The sequence below is a fragment of the Lissotriton helveticus genome, chromosome 7 (genome assembly GCF_964261635.1).
Source record: "Lissotriton helveticus chromosome 7, aLisHel1.1, whole genome shotgun sequence".
Lineage (NCBI taxonomy): Eukaryota > Metazoa > Chordata > Amphibia > Caudata > Salamandridae > Lissotriton > Lissotriton helveticus.
In genome coordinates, this window is record NC_136068.1 from 553533293 (window position 1) to 553546456 (window position 13164).

Consider the following 13164-nt stretch of genomic DNA (forward strand, 5'->3'; position numbering starts at 1 on the left):
GAATGCATGCTCTAATAGCAAAATACTAAGGTGGCAGGCTTGCACCCATGGGGGCCCTTCTGGGAGCCCCAAAGCTGTTTCCCACTGCCTTTTTGTGCCAGAAAGGCAGACACAAAAAGGCAGTGGGAAACTGCCATAAAAATGCCTCAGCCGGAAAGAGTTAGCCGGGGATTACTGTGGGCCTTCCAAATGGCAGACGGGCTTTCCGAGCCCATTGCAAGCCATTCGCAAGACTGGCTCAAATTCCCTTCCGACCAAGCCTATCGAAATGGCTCAGTCGGAAGGGAATCTGAACCAGTGTTTGCGATACAGGCAGTAGGATTCCCACCGATGGTCGGAGCCCTTCCTGCCCGCATCGTAATTGGCCCTTAAGTGTTTTCTGAAATGATTGGTCTTCAGCTCCCTTCGGAATTGTAGATGGGTTGGGGCTGCTCTGATGTTGATGTGGTTACTGCTTTTCACTCTCTGAGCAGAGGCGGTGAAGGCTTTACTTCTGTTTTTCTTGTTTTTGTTTTCAATCTGAATGACCTCTTGACACTATCTACACCAATCACATATGAATCAAATTTCAGAAGTCTAAAGTCTCTGCATTTGGGAGAAAGGACAGAAAACTGTGCAGGGCCAGTTATACCCACTAACTAAATTAAAGGGTGTTAAGTAGTTTGGACAGAGTCAGTACATGTAAAAAAAGCTAGTATTTAGAACAAGGCCCCTAGGTACTATTTCAGTAAACACTGGGGCTGTGAAAGCATCAATGCTGCCCTAGCTTACTCAGCATGACTAATATGTAAAATGATTATTTTATAATATTCAGCATGTTATTGGTATGGACTCAAGCAACTAAATCCTCGAAGTTTGAAAACGTCTGCATATTTGTAGAAATCTTCCTAATGGAAACAAATGTTAAACAATATCTTCTGTTTCAAAACATCCTATCTGATATTACAGTTGTGAACATCGTTGAACATCCCAGTTTTTTTGCAGAAATTGCGCCTGTATCATTCTGGTGCAAGATTAGAAGTCCTTGTAAGCATGAATTACACTTATGCCTGGAAAACGGTTTGCGAAGTGGACCCCATGGGACTATGCCTAATTCATATCTCTTTTAGTAGCTAGAATAGTGTTGATTTGTATGAAAGGATTGCACTAGTAGGTATTTCTTCCCATGAGTGTGTGATTATTACCTTTGAGTAATTATATAAGTCTGTATAACTTTATTGTGTCAAGCATATGAAAGACAAAATAAATTATTTCTAATGATAGTAGCTGCGGTTAGAGAAGTGTATTTCTTCATCTGGACAAAAATTAATTTTAAAGATATCTGTTCCAATTTTTCTTTTGAACGTTTTAATGTTGCCAAAATGTTTTCAATTGTCAGTAAAAATTGACATAAAACGTGCAATAAAATACAATATTTATTTAATAATTAGAAAGAAGACAGGGAAGAAAGTAAGATGTTTAGTACACTTTTACTGTTGAGTAATATTTGAGAAACAGACTTTTGAAACAAAAATAGTATCTTTCTACAAAAGTATCTGTCTACAAAAATATTTTAAATCAGGCTTTGCTGGATCGAAGGGGATGCTGACATTGGGTCCTAAGAGATATAGGGCTCTTGCTCTTTTTTAAACTTTGCCATTTGGCTACATTTCGTTTGATGTGTTTCCACTTTGACCTGATGACTTTCTAATAACGTCTAAGACACTTAACTCTTTTTTAGCACAAAGTGTTTTTGTAGAAAAAACCCTGAAAAGGACAGCTTTACTCCATCAAAAGCCATACATCCAAAGCCGGATCATCACAGGAGCAGACTGGAATGTAGGGCCGATTAGCAAAATAATTTATGAGTACTAGTAGTAAGTAGTCCTATGGGATTACTCTTTTACATGTCTTTGTTAATCAGACACTAAACAACCAGCTCCCTATTAGTAAAAGTGCAAAGAGTGCAACAGTCCTTTCTACATGCACTCATTATATATGAATAACCCATGAAAATTACCATTTCATATGTCTTCTGTCCAATTCATAAAAGCACGTAAGAGTACATAAAAGAGTACCAAAGGAATATTACTTTACATACTCCAAATTATACTAGTCCCCTATGTGACATAGTGAAGCAGTTGACATCAATAGCAATGTAGATTGATTTGGCTAATGCTACCATTAAATAAACAATTTGATTGTTTTAAAATGCTGATTTCTAGTGATACTAATCAATTATGTGCATTAATAAAAATCAGGTTACTTACAAGTTGTCTCTGTCTGTTCTGAACTGCACAACGCTCTGTCCAAATCCCTTGGCAGGATCTTCAAAGGTGGTTGGATGCTTTACGTCCACGTTAAAACTTTGGCATGGCACTAGAGCTGTGGCAAAGAGAAATTTCTATGAGACAAAACATATTCAGAAGTTTTGTGTAAATGATGTTTACATGTTTTAGAGTTTTGGTCCCTCAAATAGTTTTTTTCCAATATGGCAAACATTTCTAACTTTTAATTTTGCATTAACATTTTGTGCACATTTAATGCTAATGTTTTTATTAATGTAATTTATGTTTAGATATTGATTTATTTGGAAAGCACAGCTTAAGCCCAGGAGCATCTAGGCACTAGTATAGGTGGAGGATACCTAAATAGGACAAAGGAAAATAAAAAAATGGAAAATTAGGAGAACAGGTATTTTTTAAATCTTTCCTTAACTGAAGCTCAAAGGGTAGGTTATTCCACAATGTGGGGCAGAAAACTGAAAGAAACCGCTTTAAACACTGAGGGGTCTGCAGGAGTAGCACAAACTCTGATGTGAGTGTTCTGGTCGGGATGTGGTGGCAAAGCCAAGAAGATATTCATCTGGGAGTGCAGTTGCGGAGGGCTTGATGTACAATACAGAGAGCCTGGATCTGATGTCTGCTCTTGAGCAGCAGCCGGTGGAGGGTTGAGCGTGCTGCCGACACATTGACAAACTAACTGAGGCCAGTTACTGAACTAACTGCCAGGTTTTGCAATCTGAGTTTTGGCAATTTGGTTTTCTGGGAGGCTGAAGTGCAGGGCATTGCCGCAGTCAAGCTGAAATAGTATAGTAGCATTGACCTGGGGAGCCCAGCTATGCCGAGGGGGGGAAACAGAGGTATATTTCACCCGTTTATTGACACTTAATCTGTTACTCTAGTGATGGGATGTGCTTAGAGTGATACAAATCAACCAAGCATATAATTCAATAAATTATAAATAGTGCAAGGAAACCAGGAACAGCACAATAGTCTAACTTGTATTTTGAGCAAAATCTATCTCCTATGCCAATGACATCAAGCCATGGACCAGAGGCAGAATGAGAAGGAGCCAATGGACATATTGTTCGGCAGCAGCTGCTACATAACATTCTACCACCAGTCACGCTGAAGAGCAACAGCGGGCTGGCACGCAGAGCCCTGCTGGAGATTGGGCCATTAGCAAGCACAAAGAACAAGAGCAGGGACTCCTTTTCATATTGCTGCCAGTTATGCTGAAGGACATCAGATGCTTGACCACAGAATAAAAAGTAGCTGCCGACTGTGAAAACCTTGTTGAACATGAGACAGTCCAACCCCATGATGCATGCCAAAAGTCTTGCAAGGCTGAGCCTTTTGTTTCTAATCTTGCTAGATGTTGGCACCAAGTAGTCCTGATGTAAAAAGTGGTCTTGGCCTGCCTATACTAGGGTCAAGTTCCAATGTGAGCACTGATAAAAGCTTCTGAAAAATAGGTACTGTAGTGAGACGAAAAGAAGGATTATTTTATAAATATAAATGTATATGTTATGTAAGTAATTGAATGGGATTCAAATTGTGAGGATTGACCATATATTATTTTTGCATGCCAATGACAGCAAAATGAAACACCCTAACAGCCAATAAAAAAACAGTGAGACTAAAATACTCCTGTGGGCAGATCCAAGGTGAGACTGACAGTGTCTCATACCTGTGTCCAAAGGGTCATGAACCAAAGGAGCCAATGGCTGAAGGGGCCTGACCAAAAGCCAACTATATTATAAACATTTTTTGGGTCAACAAAAGGTCTTGCCAAATGATGCCTAAAAAAAAAGAAAATTAAAATGTCAGGGCAACCTGTACTAAGACTACATCCTCCACTCCGGCTTTGTCCTGCGCATAACTAGGTAGGATAGAACTTTACCTCCTGAAAGAGGCACACTACTTCCTAAGAACAAAATAACCATGGTTTGTGACCCATAGACTTACTGTGTGGTTCTGACATAGTTGGAACAAAGATGGGTCCCTATGCCTTGGGGGAGAACTGTAAGAAAGGACATAGGGTCTCACGGATGTATGATGTTACAACGCATACTTTTACAACGCATACCTTTACAACGCATTTTTTACAACGTAACATCCATTACAACGCATTCCATTACAACGCATGCCATTACAACAAATTTTTAAAAACTACCTTTACAACGCATTCCATTACAACGCATACTACCTTTACAACGCATACCATTACAACGCATAACATTACATTGCATGTATGGTAAGTATTGGATAGTGTAGGGGTAAAAAATACTATTCAAACTCCAGGGGGGTGCAACAGTAGGGTAAGTGTTGGATAGTGTAGGGGTAAACATTACTATTCCAACTCCAGGCGGGTGCAACAGTAGGGTAAGTGTTGGATAGTGTAGGGGTAAAAATTACTATTCTAACTCCAGGGGGTGCAACAGTAGGGTAAGTGTTGGAAAGTGTAAGGGTACTATGCATTGTAATGTTATGCGTTGTAATGGTATGCATTGTAATGACATGCGTTGTAGTGGTATGCGATGTAATCGTTGCATTGTAATGGCATGCGATGTAATGGATGTTGTGTTGTAAAAGTTTATTTGTAATGGTAGTGCGTTGTAAAAGTTGCGTTGTAAAGGTTGTTTCCCGGTCTCACTGACCCCAGCTAACCTGCTACTTTCTTAATATTTAAGACTTTGACATGTTGCACAGTGAGGCACCTGCTTTTTATATAGCCTTGTCGTCACATGACCAAGAAAAGCTACAAAAAGGTTTTGCAAAAACCATGACAAAACAAAACAAGAATTGCAAGAAAGCTGGCGGCTCATGCCAGATGTCATGGCTTTGCTAACACTTGTTTGTTTTTGTCCCTCATTGACAATATGTCTAGGGAAGGGTTTTGGAAGCTTTCTTCTTCTCAATATGTTAAGTCATATGGACTTCCAGACACTATAATAAACATATAAAACCCACAAGGATTCTACATGGCCAGTCATGGATGAATGCAACATTAACTAATTTGCTGTCCAAACCTTGGATTTTAATTCATCCCTCCTACAAGCCAATGCAATTTTGTGAGTCCGTTTGCAGGCTGCGACTTCAGTACCAACTCTGATGGGTGTGTTCAGTTCCACCTTCAGTAAGGGCTGTGGTGCACTTTAAGTCACTCCAGCCTTTGTGCCTCTCACTGGACTGGGGAGTTGTACTGTCAGCCTCTCTTTGACATATCTAGCAATTACCAAGAAAGCATTCTTAATATCCTCCGCCTCAGCAATACAATCAAGGCAAATCTTCACTAAGGTATAGGTGTTGCAGACGAGATTTGAAAGAAAAACATCAGGAATACCTCTGCTCCACTTCAAACGAATGCAGTTTGTTTAGGTAAAATCAATTTCACATATACATTCAACTCCTTTAGTCTTTGGGTAAATACCTGGGCAAATAATTAGTATGGTCTGGGCATTATGGTCACTTTACCGAGTCGGATAGGTTTTAAAATTAAGAATCCAAGATCTCAAAGTATTTGTACCTGGAATAATATCAGTTGTCAATTCTAGACTCTCTACCTGGAGAGGTATAATTGAAAGAAGCTTATGGTACATTAACCTCACTGACCAAAAACAGCCAGATTATAAATAAAAAGTAAATTGTTTAAGCTTTCACCAAAACCCATCATGTCCAAAATGATTTATGCCTTCATGAGTATGATCCACATAGCCACACACTTCTCTTGCTGGGGATGAGCAAAGATGGATAGGATATTGATATCATCCAACCCCCATATCACAAATATAACCACTTCTGTTAAAAAAGAAATTGCCTTCAGATCTTTTGTTAAGCTTTCAATAACAGATTCTTTTCCCCAAATGAAGATATTGTTCTAGAAACAAAATATGCAGAGGCATGTCTTCCTCAACATTGTAAGGCCAATAAACTGGTAATAAAAAGGAGAGACCAACTTTTAACGGCATACTCCCTATGGAATCAGAGTGGAGACATAACAAGCTCCCTTTTGCCCTGCCCGTCTTAGAAGGTGACAAAGGAGCATGAAATGGAATGTGGTATAACTAATGATATGGGGATAATCGATGGCCCACATCTCATGAAGACAGAGGACCGTAAACTGTTTGGCAAAGGATAGCCAATTATCATCATGTATCTTGCTCGTAAAAACTGCTATATTCCAAAAAGAAGGCTAAACCTGGGAACCTGTTTAATAGTATTATCAGGGTTACTTGAGAGGAAAGACCTTATAGTGCAAGACCAAGTGGTAGCAGGATCCCTGCATTTGGCTAAATTTGAGTCAGTACTGAGTACTCAGTCTGGGGCTAGGAAACTCTGGATTATTTATCACTTGATATTTTCTAATTTCACCTCTAGTAGGCAAAGCTGTATTGGCTAATAAGAGACTGCTTAACCTGAGAAGAATTTGATGATGGGGTCTGAGTAACTCCTGGATGTTTGTCATTACAATTCATACCCCTCTTTCAGCAGATACTTTCACCCCAACCTTAGACCCCTCCTTGGGATTAGATGGAATGCCCCCAACTAAATCATTTTTTTGAAAATAGGGGTGGTGTCCACTTGGATGGCCATCAAAGTTTTTACTTTCTGCATCATATTGAGACAATAGCAATAGCAATAGTTTCAACCACCTGCAATCTAGATATCAATGAGGACATTTTCAACCAATGCCTTCATCCCTCATTATGGCACCCATAAATGTATTTGTATTTGAGCCAGGATAACCTATGGCATTTTAGGGTTCTTTTTGTCAGTTCTGATGCGCTGTGAATACTTATCCTCCCCCAGTATTTCAGACTCTCTACTTACATTTTTAGCAATTGCTTTCCTTTTCCTTTTTGGTGTGGGCTGGTCTCAAAGGCAAGTCTTAAAGGGACTTCACTCATTATAACTTCATGGGACACACAAAGTGTTAAAATGGCATTGACCCTTTCAGGCTTTTGGATGATTTGATAATGAAATTTGGGGAAAAAACTTCTTTCAATGATTGTTGTGCAGTTGACAGTTTTTTCTCACCATTACTGATTTCCCTTTCAGTAGTACTCATACGCATTAATAGAGTATGGTGTTTTGCCGGGATAGCTGTCAGGATGTGTGTTCAGCTTCTTTAAAGCCATTTTAGGACCAATATAGGAGGTGGACCGACAATTTTCTAAGGTGGAAATATCGATGTAAAAAATATTGATGTTATGAATATTGTTTACATAAATATCTCTTGTTAATATCACTTCCAAAATTATATTTTTTTTAATATCGATGTTATAAATATCTATGTTGTTAATATTGTTAAAAATAATATTGTTATTATTAATATTGTTTTTTCATCTTTTTTGCATTTTAGTATATGCTTTAATTTTTTATGTATTGTAGTTGTTTTTTAATTTAATTTAATTTGTTATTGTAATTTTTAGTGTTGTAGTGGGTTGGGGGTTTTGTAGGCGTATGTTCATGGTGTTATACTTTTTTATTTTTGTTACATTTTAATTGTCAGCTTTTATTCTAGTGGGAATATAGGGGCCGATTATAATGGCGGACGGACCTGAGTCCGCCCGCCACCATAGAGAAGGAGGGACCGTCCGCAGGGGCAGCGGCGGTCCCTCCGTGCAAATTAGGATGTGACCGCCACCCTGGCGGTCACATCCTGGATATTTAACATTGCGGAGGGTGCTGCTTCAAGCAGCACCCGCCGCAATGTTAAAAGTGCATGTTTAACATTTACATGCACAAAGCGGCAGGCACCGCGCGGTGCCTGCCGCTTTGTGCAGGCAAATGCAGGGCACCCCCACCCCCCTTCACCCCTGGGGGCCCACAACGGGCCCCCAAACACAAATCCGTATGCCTTTACACGGCGGAAATGCCGCCGTGTAAAAGCATCTTTCTGCAGTCATCCTAATATGGCTGGCGGTGTCTGATAGACACCGCCAGCCATGTTAATGCTTTTCCGCCGCGGGCGGAATCCGCCCGCGGCGGATTAGCGGCGGACAGATAGTAAGACCCACCAGCCATCCTAATATGGCGGTGGGTCTTGCAAGGCTCCCCGGCGGATTTCCCGCATCCTCCGGGCCGGCGGGAAATCCGCAATCGTAATCGGCCCCTTAGTGTGGTAATTTAATTATATTAATAACATTTGTGTTATTCGATAATAATAATTTAAATTTGTAATATGTAAGTTATTTTATAAATGTTTGTTACAATTAAGACATTTAATTTTTATATTTAGAGTTTTATGTTTTGGGGTATTTAATAGGGTTCTTATAATATGTTATTTGTTTGAAGAGAAGTGCTCTCTCTGTACTGTACCAGTAAATGTAGAGGGAATAGCAAATGCCACCCCTTCGGAGTCAAACCCTTTCTCTACTGTTGCAGAGACTGGAGTGGGAATAGTAAGTTTTACCCCTTCAGTGTCCATGTTTTTCCTACTTTTGCACATACTGTAGTGGGAATAGTATATTTATTATTCTTGAAGTTTGTTAGTTTTTTTACTATTGTTTACATATTTAATATTGCGTGTTCATGTATTTTATATTTTTGTATATATAAATGTACGTATTTTTATATATTGTTTACTTTTTATACATAATTAAATTAGAAATATTTGTATTGTTTTTGCATGTATTTGTTATATTTATTAATTATTTTTACATCTGTATTTAATAATACATATATATATAGATATATTTAAAAAATATTATTATATTTAAATATAGATTATCATTAATATTTTAAAAAAAATAGTTTTACAATATATCTGTTTATGTTCATATATATCCAAGAATGTTTCCAAAAACAACCCCATTCCAGTTCAACTCCACATGAGGCAAGGAAACAGCAGCATAGCCAGACATCCGTACCTTGCAAGCTTTTTAATTTTATTTAATTATCACCATTGGTGCGGACATGAGACCAACGCGTTTCAGCCGTAGTCTTCAACAGGGTACATTCATATATATATATGTATGTCTTTGTTTAAATAGGTTTGTATTTATATAAATGTATCAATATTACTTAAACATATTTAATTTGCATATTATTATTGTTTTATGTTATAATATTTAATGTTAAGGGCCTTATTGCGAGTTTGGAGGTCCTACCGCCGTTGTACCATGTCCTCCTAAGCCAGCAGCCCATGGCATTAGTGGTCTAAAGACCGCCGTATTACAAGTCGACCACGTAGCTGGCGGTGTGGAGGCAGGAATCTTGCAGCAGGGGTGGGTACTATTACTAAATATATTGATGCCTGTGTGAGTATTTCGACTGCATATGTGTCGGATGCACACATATGCATGATATTTGTGGGACAATACCATATACTCAATACCGGGGATCAGCCCATATGTGGGCATTCCTGGTAATGGGTATATGGTATAAAGAGGATTCACCTGTAGTTCGCCGCACACAGGATCGTAATTGTCTGGGTGAACATCTGGGTGTGAAGGGGGTACCTCGAGAAAGGAATCCACTTCGGAATCTGCCTGGAAGAAGTGGAAAGGGGTTAGTACGCACCCCAAATCCTTAGCCAAGCCACCTTGGAGCTGGCGGTCAGAACGCTGTGGTCCGCTAGTGGAACAGTCAACTCGTAACACGCATGCCGGTGCATCTCCCCCGTACTGGCCTACGGTAGCTGCTGATCACGAGCCTGACGGTCAGTGGTCTGCTGATGGTCTCAGTGGTCCAGCTGCCGTCTATGGCAAGCCGATCCACTCAATTTGTAATACGGCGGTTAGACAGCCGATCCTACCGCGCTCGGACCGTCGATATGGCAGTCCATGGGATCCCCAAACTCGTGGGACCCTAACTGTTAAAAAACACTATTTTTGTATATATTTTTCCAATATTAGTGTTGAACAATATTTTTTTCCGATATTTTTGTACTTACCAATATGTGAATAGGAAAATTATATTTTCTGTGATCAATATTTTTGACACAATATGTCTGTATAACAATATTTTTGGTCACGAAAATCTGTCAGTGAACCAGGATAATGGTACCTCAATCCCTGGACTGAGAGGGATGGCCCAGCAGAGGTCGCCTCCGGGTGCAGACGGGCCGGCTCCTCCCCAGTCATTATCCGGACAAACTCCCAGGCACATCACATGTGTGTCCTGCATGCCTTTCACACTGCCGGAGGTGCTGGCTACTCTTAAGCTCCTGCTCTGCACTCTTGACTATCCCCCACCACCTTGCATGCAGAGAATTGTGAATTATGGAGTCCTAGCATCCTGGTCACCAATGAGGCTCACAAAGTAAAAGTGTCCCATGCTGAGGAAGCTACTAGCTGGTTTTCAGTACCCTATCGGTGCTAGGGGCAATCCCCTAAGCTCCTGGAGTGCAGGGAATTGTGGATGATGGAGTTCCAGAGTCCTGGGCCCGATAAGGTTTGCAAATTAAAAGTGTCCTGTGCTGCGGGTGGTGCTGGCTGATCTTAAGCTCCCACTTGACGCTGCTGACAATCCCCCTACTTCCTTGCATGCAGTGAATTGAATTGTGCTTGATGAAGTCCCAGCACCCTGGCCTCCGACTAGGCTCCCAAAGTAAAAGTGTCCTGTGCTGCAGGAGCTGCTAGCTGCTCTTACACGCTCAATCAGAGCTGCTGGCAATCCTCATATTGTTAATGGGGGACCAATGCAAGTAAAAACTTGGTCTTTTGGACAACTATGCCAATTTCTATGTTAGCAGGCCTGTATATTATGGGACCAGTTAGTAACTCAATCTGGTCCTGGATGCAGTTTATCTTGCTTAGATTTGCTATTGGGTAGGCAGGTCCTCTCTTCTGGTATCGAAGCATGTTCAATAGATTCCACAGCAAAGTAAAGTAAGTACATTTTCTTGTTTAGTCACTTAAAACCATAACACTTTTCCCACAAATTTCAGGTACAAAGAAGAAAAAAAGAAAATTTAAATCACTGAAATAAGTTACCGTATAAAATTCCATAATATAGTACATAATTTAGTCAATGTCCAAAAAGTCATGTACATTAAGATGAGCTTGAGTTTGCAATATAAAATCCTAAATTGTTAAATAATACAGAGGAAAGTTGCATTTCTAATCAAGAATGAATTAGCCAATTTAGACGAGTTTTTGGTTCAAAAAGGACCGAGGCATACCATTTAGTCCATCAATGTACTTATGTTGTTTTACACATTGTTACTTCTGGTAGATGACTTATTGGATCAGGATACGTAATATATGGGCTCTCCTTTTTAATAAAAAGTTAAAATAATAAATTGGGTTTGAAATCAGCATGTAGTACCTGAAAGGGAACCTAAATGCAGTGGGTGGGAGTTGATCTTATTAGGCTTATCGGACAAGTCCGAAGCCTTCTGGGCCAATTGTGGAGAAAATGTGTTCTCTATAAATTTCTTTAACATATAATTGGCCCAATTGTGTTCTTGAACATTAGAGGGTAAGGCGTTCACTAGCCTGTTCAGATGGTTTATCATTTGACAAAACTTGCTCGGGTTGGAGTGCCTCACACTGTGTAATAATCTGGACCAAAATCTCTCCTTACTCGTTCTTTTTTCTTCCCATAGTTTCTTTTTGTAGAGTTTCCTCTGTTTCCGAAATGGTTCCCATGTGTTTCCATTGTTACCCATTGAATGAAGTTTCCTAATTGATTTTTTAGGTCACGTTTCAATTTTTGGACTTCGCTTGTGATTACTTTGGGAACTTTGTTTCTTGTGGCCTGCTTTTACGTTGTTGTCATCACTGTTGTCAGTTTGGACATGAAGCTAGTCCAAACTTGTATCATGTTGGCACTCTCTTTCACAGATGCCATCAGTAGTTCTTTGGTTGTTGCGTGCAACTCCAGTTTGGGGCCATTTGTCAATTTGAGATGTTTTAAATCTGGTTAATTAATGTTTCCTTCTATTAAAGTGGGAGATTGAAATGTTGTCAAATTGAGATTAAAGAAAGTATGTTGGTACGAATGATCACCCAGAGTGATATATGCTACATAGAATTTTACAAGAGATGCATTAAGGGAAGGGAGATGACTGTGAAATCGAGTATTGATTGGGCCCTTGGTCCATGATAAGTATGTTTTTGGCGGGTTGTCTTCCGCTGATCTGCTGTATATCACGCGCATACCCTGATATTCCAATGCTTTTGCTAACAGATGGCCTATGTAGTCTGAGCGATTCATCCTAATTTGATGTTGTAGTTTAACATTACAGAAAATATTGTCAGCTGACAATATTTCATCTTCATCTGGAGTATAGATTAGATTGGAGTTAAAATCTCCAGTCAATACAATGTTCGAGGCAGGTTGGGCACATCGCATGTCCAAAATGATTTTAATTAAAAGTGCATTATTATCTTTTTTTTATGTACCGTTGGTTGAGTATAGTGATTGATCAGTAGCACTGTCCTCTTTTTGTCCGAGTGCTGGTCGGTGAGTTTGATTAATTGGAAACTGGGATCCGGTGAAACTAACTGTTCCAATGTGTTGTTTAGTGCTGTCAATATATAGACTGTCAGACCTTTAGCGCGACCATAGTACTTACATTTTTCTATGACTACTGTATAATGAATAAAGCCAGCTAGGGGAAGGTCTTCCAGTACCCATGTCTCTTGAAGGGCTATTATAGCATATGTGGCCTGTCAAAGAGAGGGGTGCCTTCTTCAAGCAGTTTTTTTGCACTGGCTATATTCCATGATACCATATGGATGATGCCATTCTGGGAGTTGCCTGCTTTACTTTTTATTGGTCAGTCGCCCATCTTAGTGTTAAGAATGCCTGAGAGCCAACTCCATTGATTTTGGTCTGCTCAGAGTTTGCTTTCTGGTCTTTGGTAGACCTTAATTGTTCAGTATGGCTTATTCCTTTGGCATTCTGCTGAACTGAATAGACATGTGTTGTTTCTGTCATTTGTTTTGGC

General features: G+C 39.7%; 1 protein-coding gene across 1 annotated transcript in view; it reads right to left on the reverse strand.

Moving 5' to 3' along the window:
- Positions 1–13164, reverse strand: part of LOC144768737 (integrin alpha-M-like) — a 364452-nt gene that overhangs the window by 330893 nt on the left and 20395 nt on the right. Inside the window, exon 2 of the mRNA XM_078652620.1 lies at positions 2250–2364. Within this exon, the coding sequence (XP_078508746.1) occupies positions 2250–2364 (115 nt within the window). The remainder of the gene's footprint in view (positions 1–2249; positions 2365–13164) is intronic.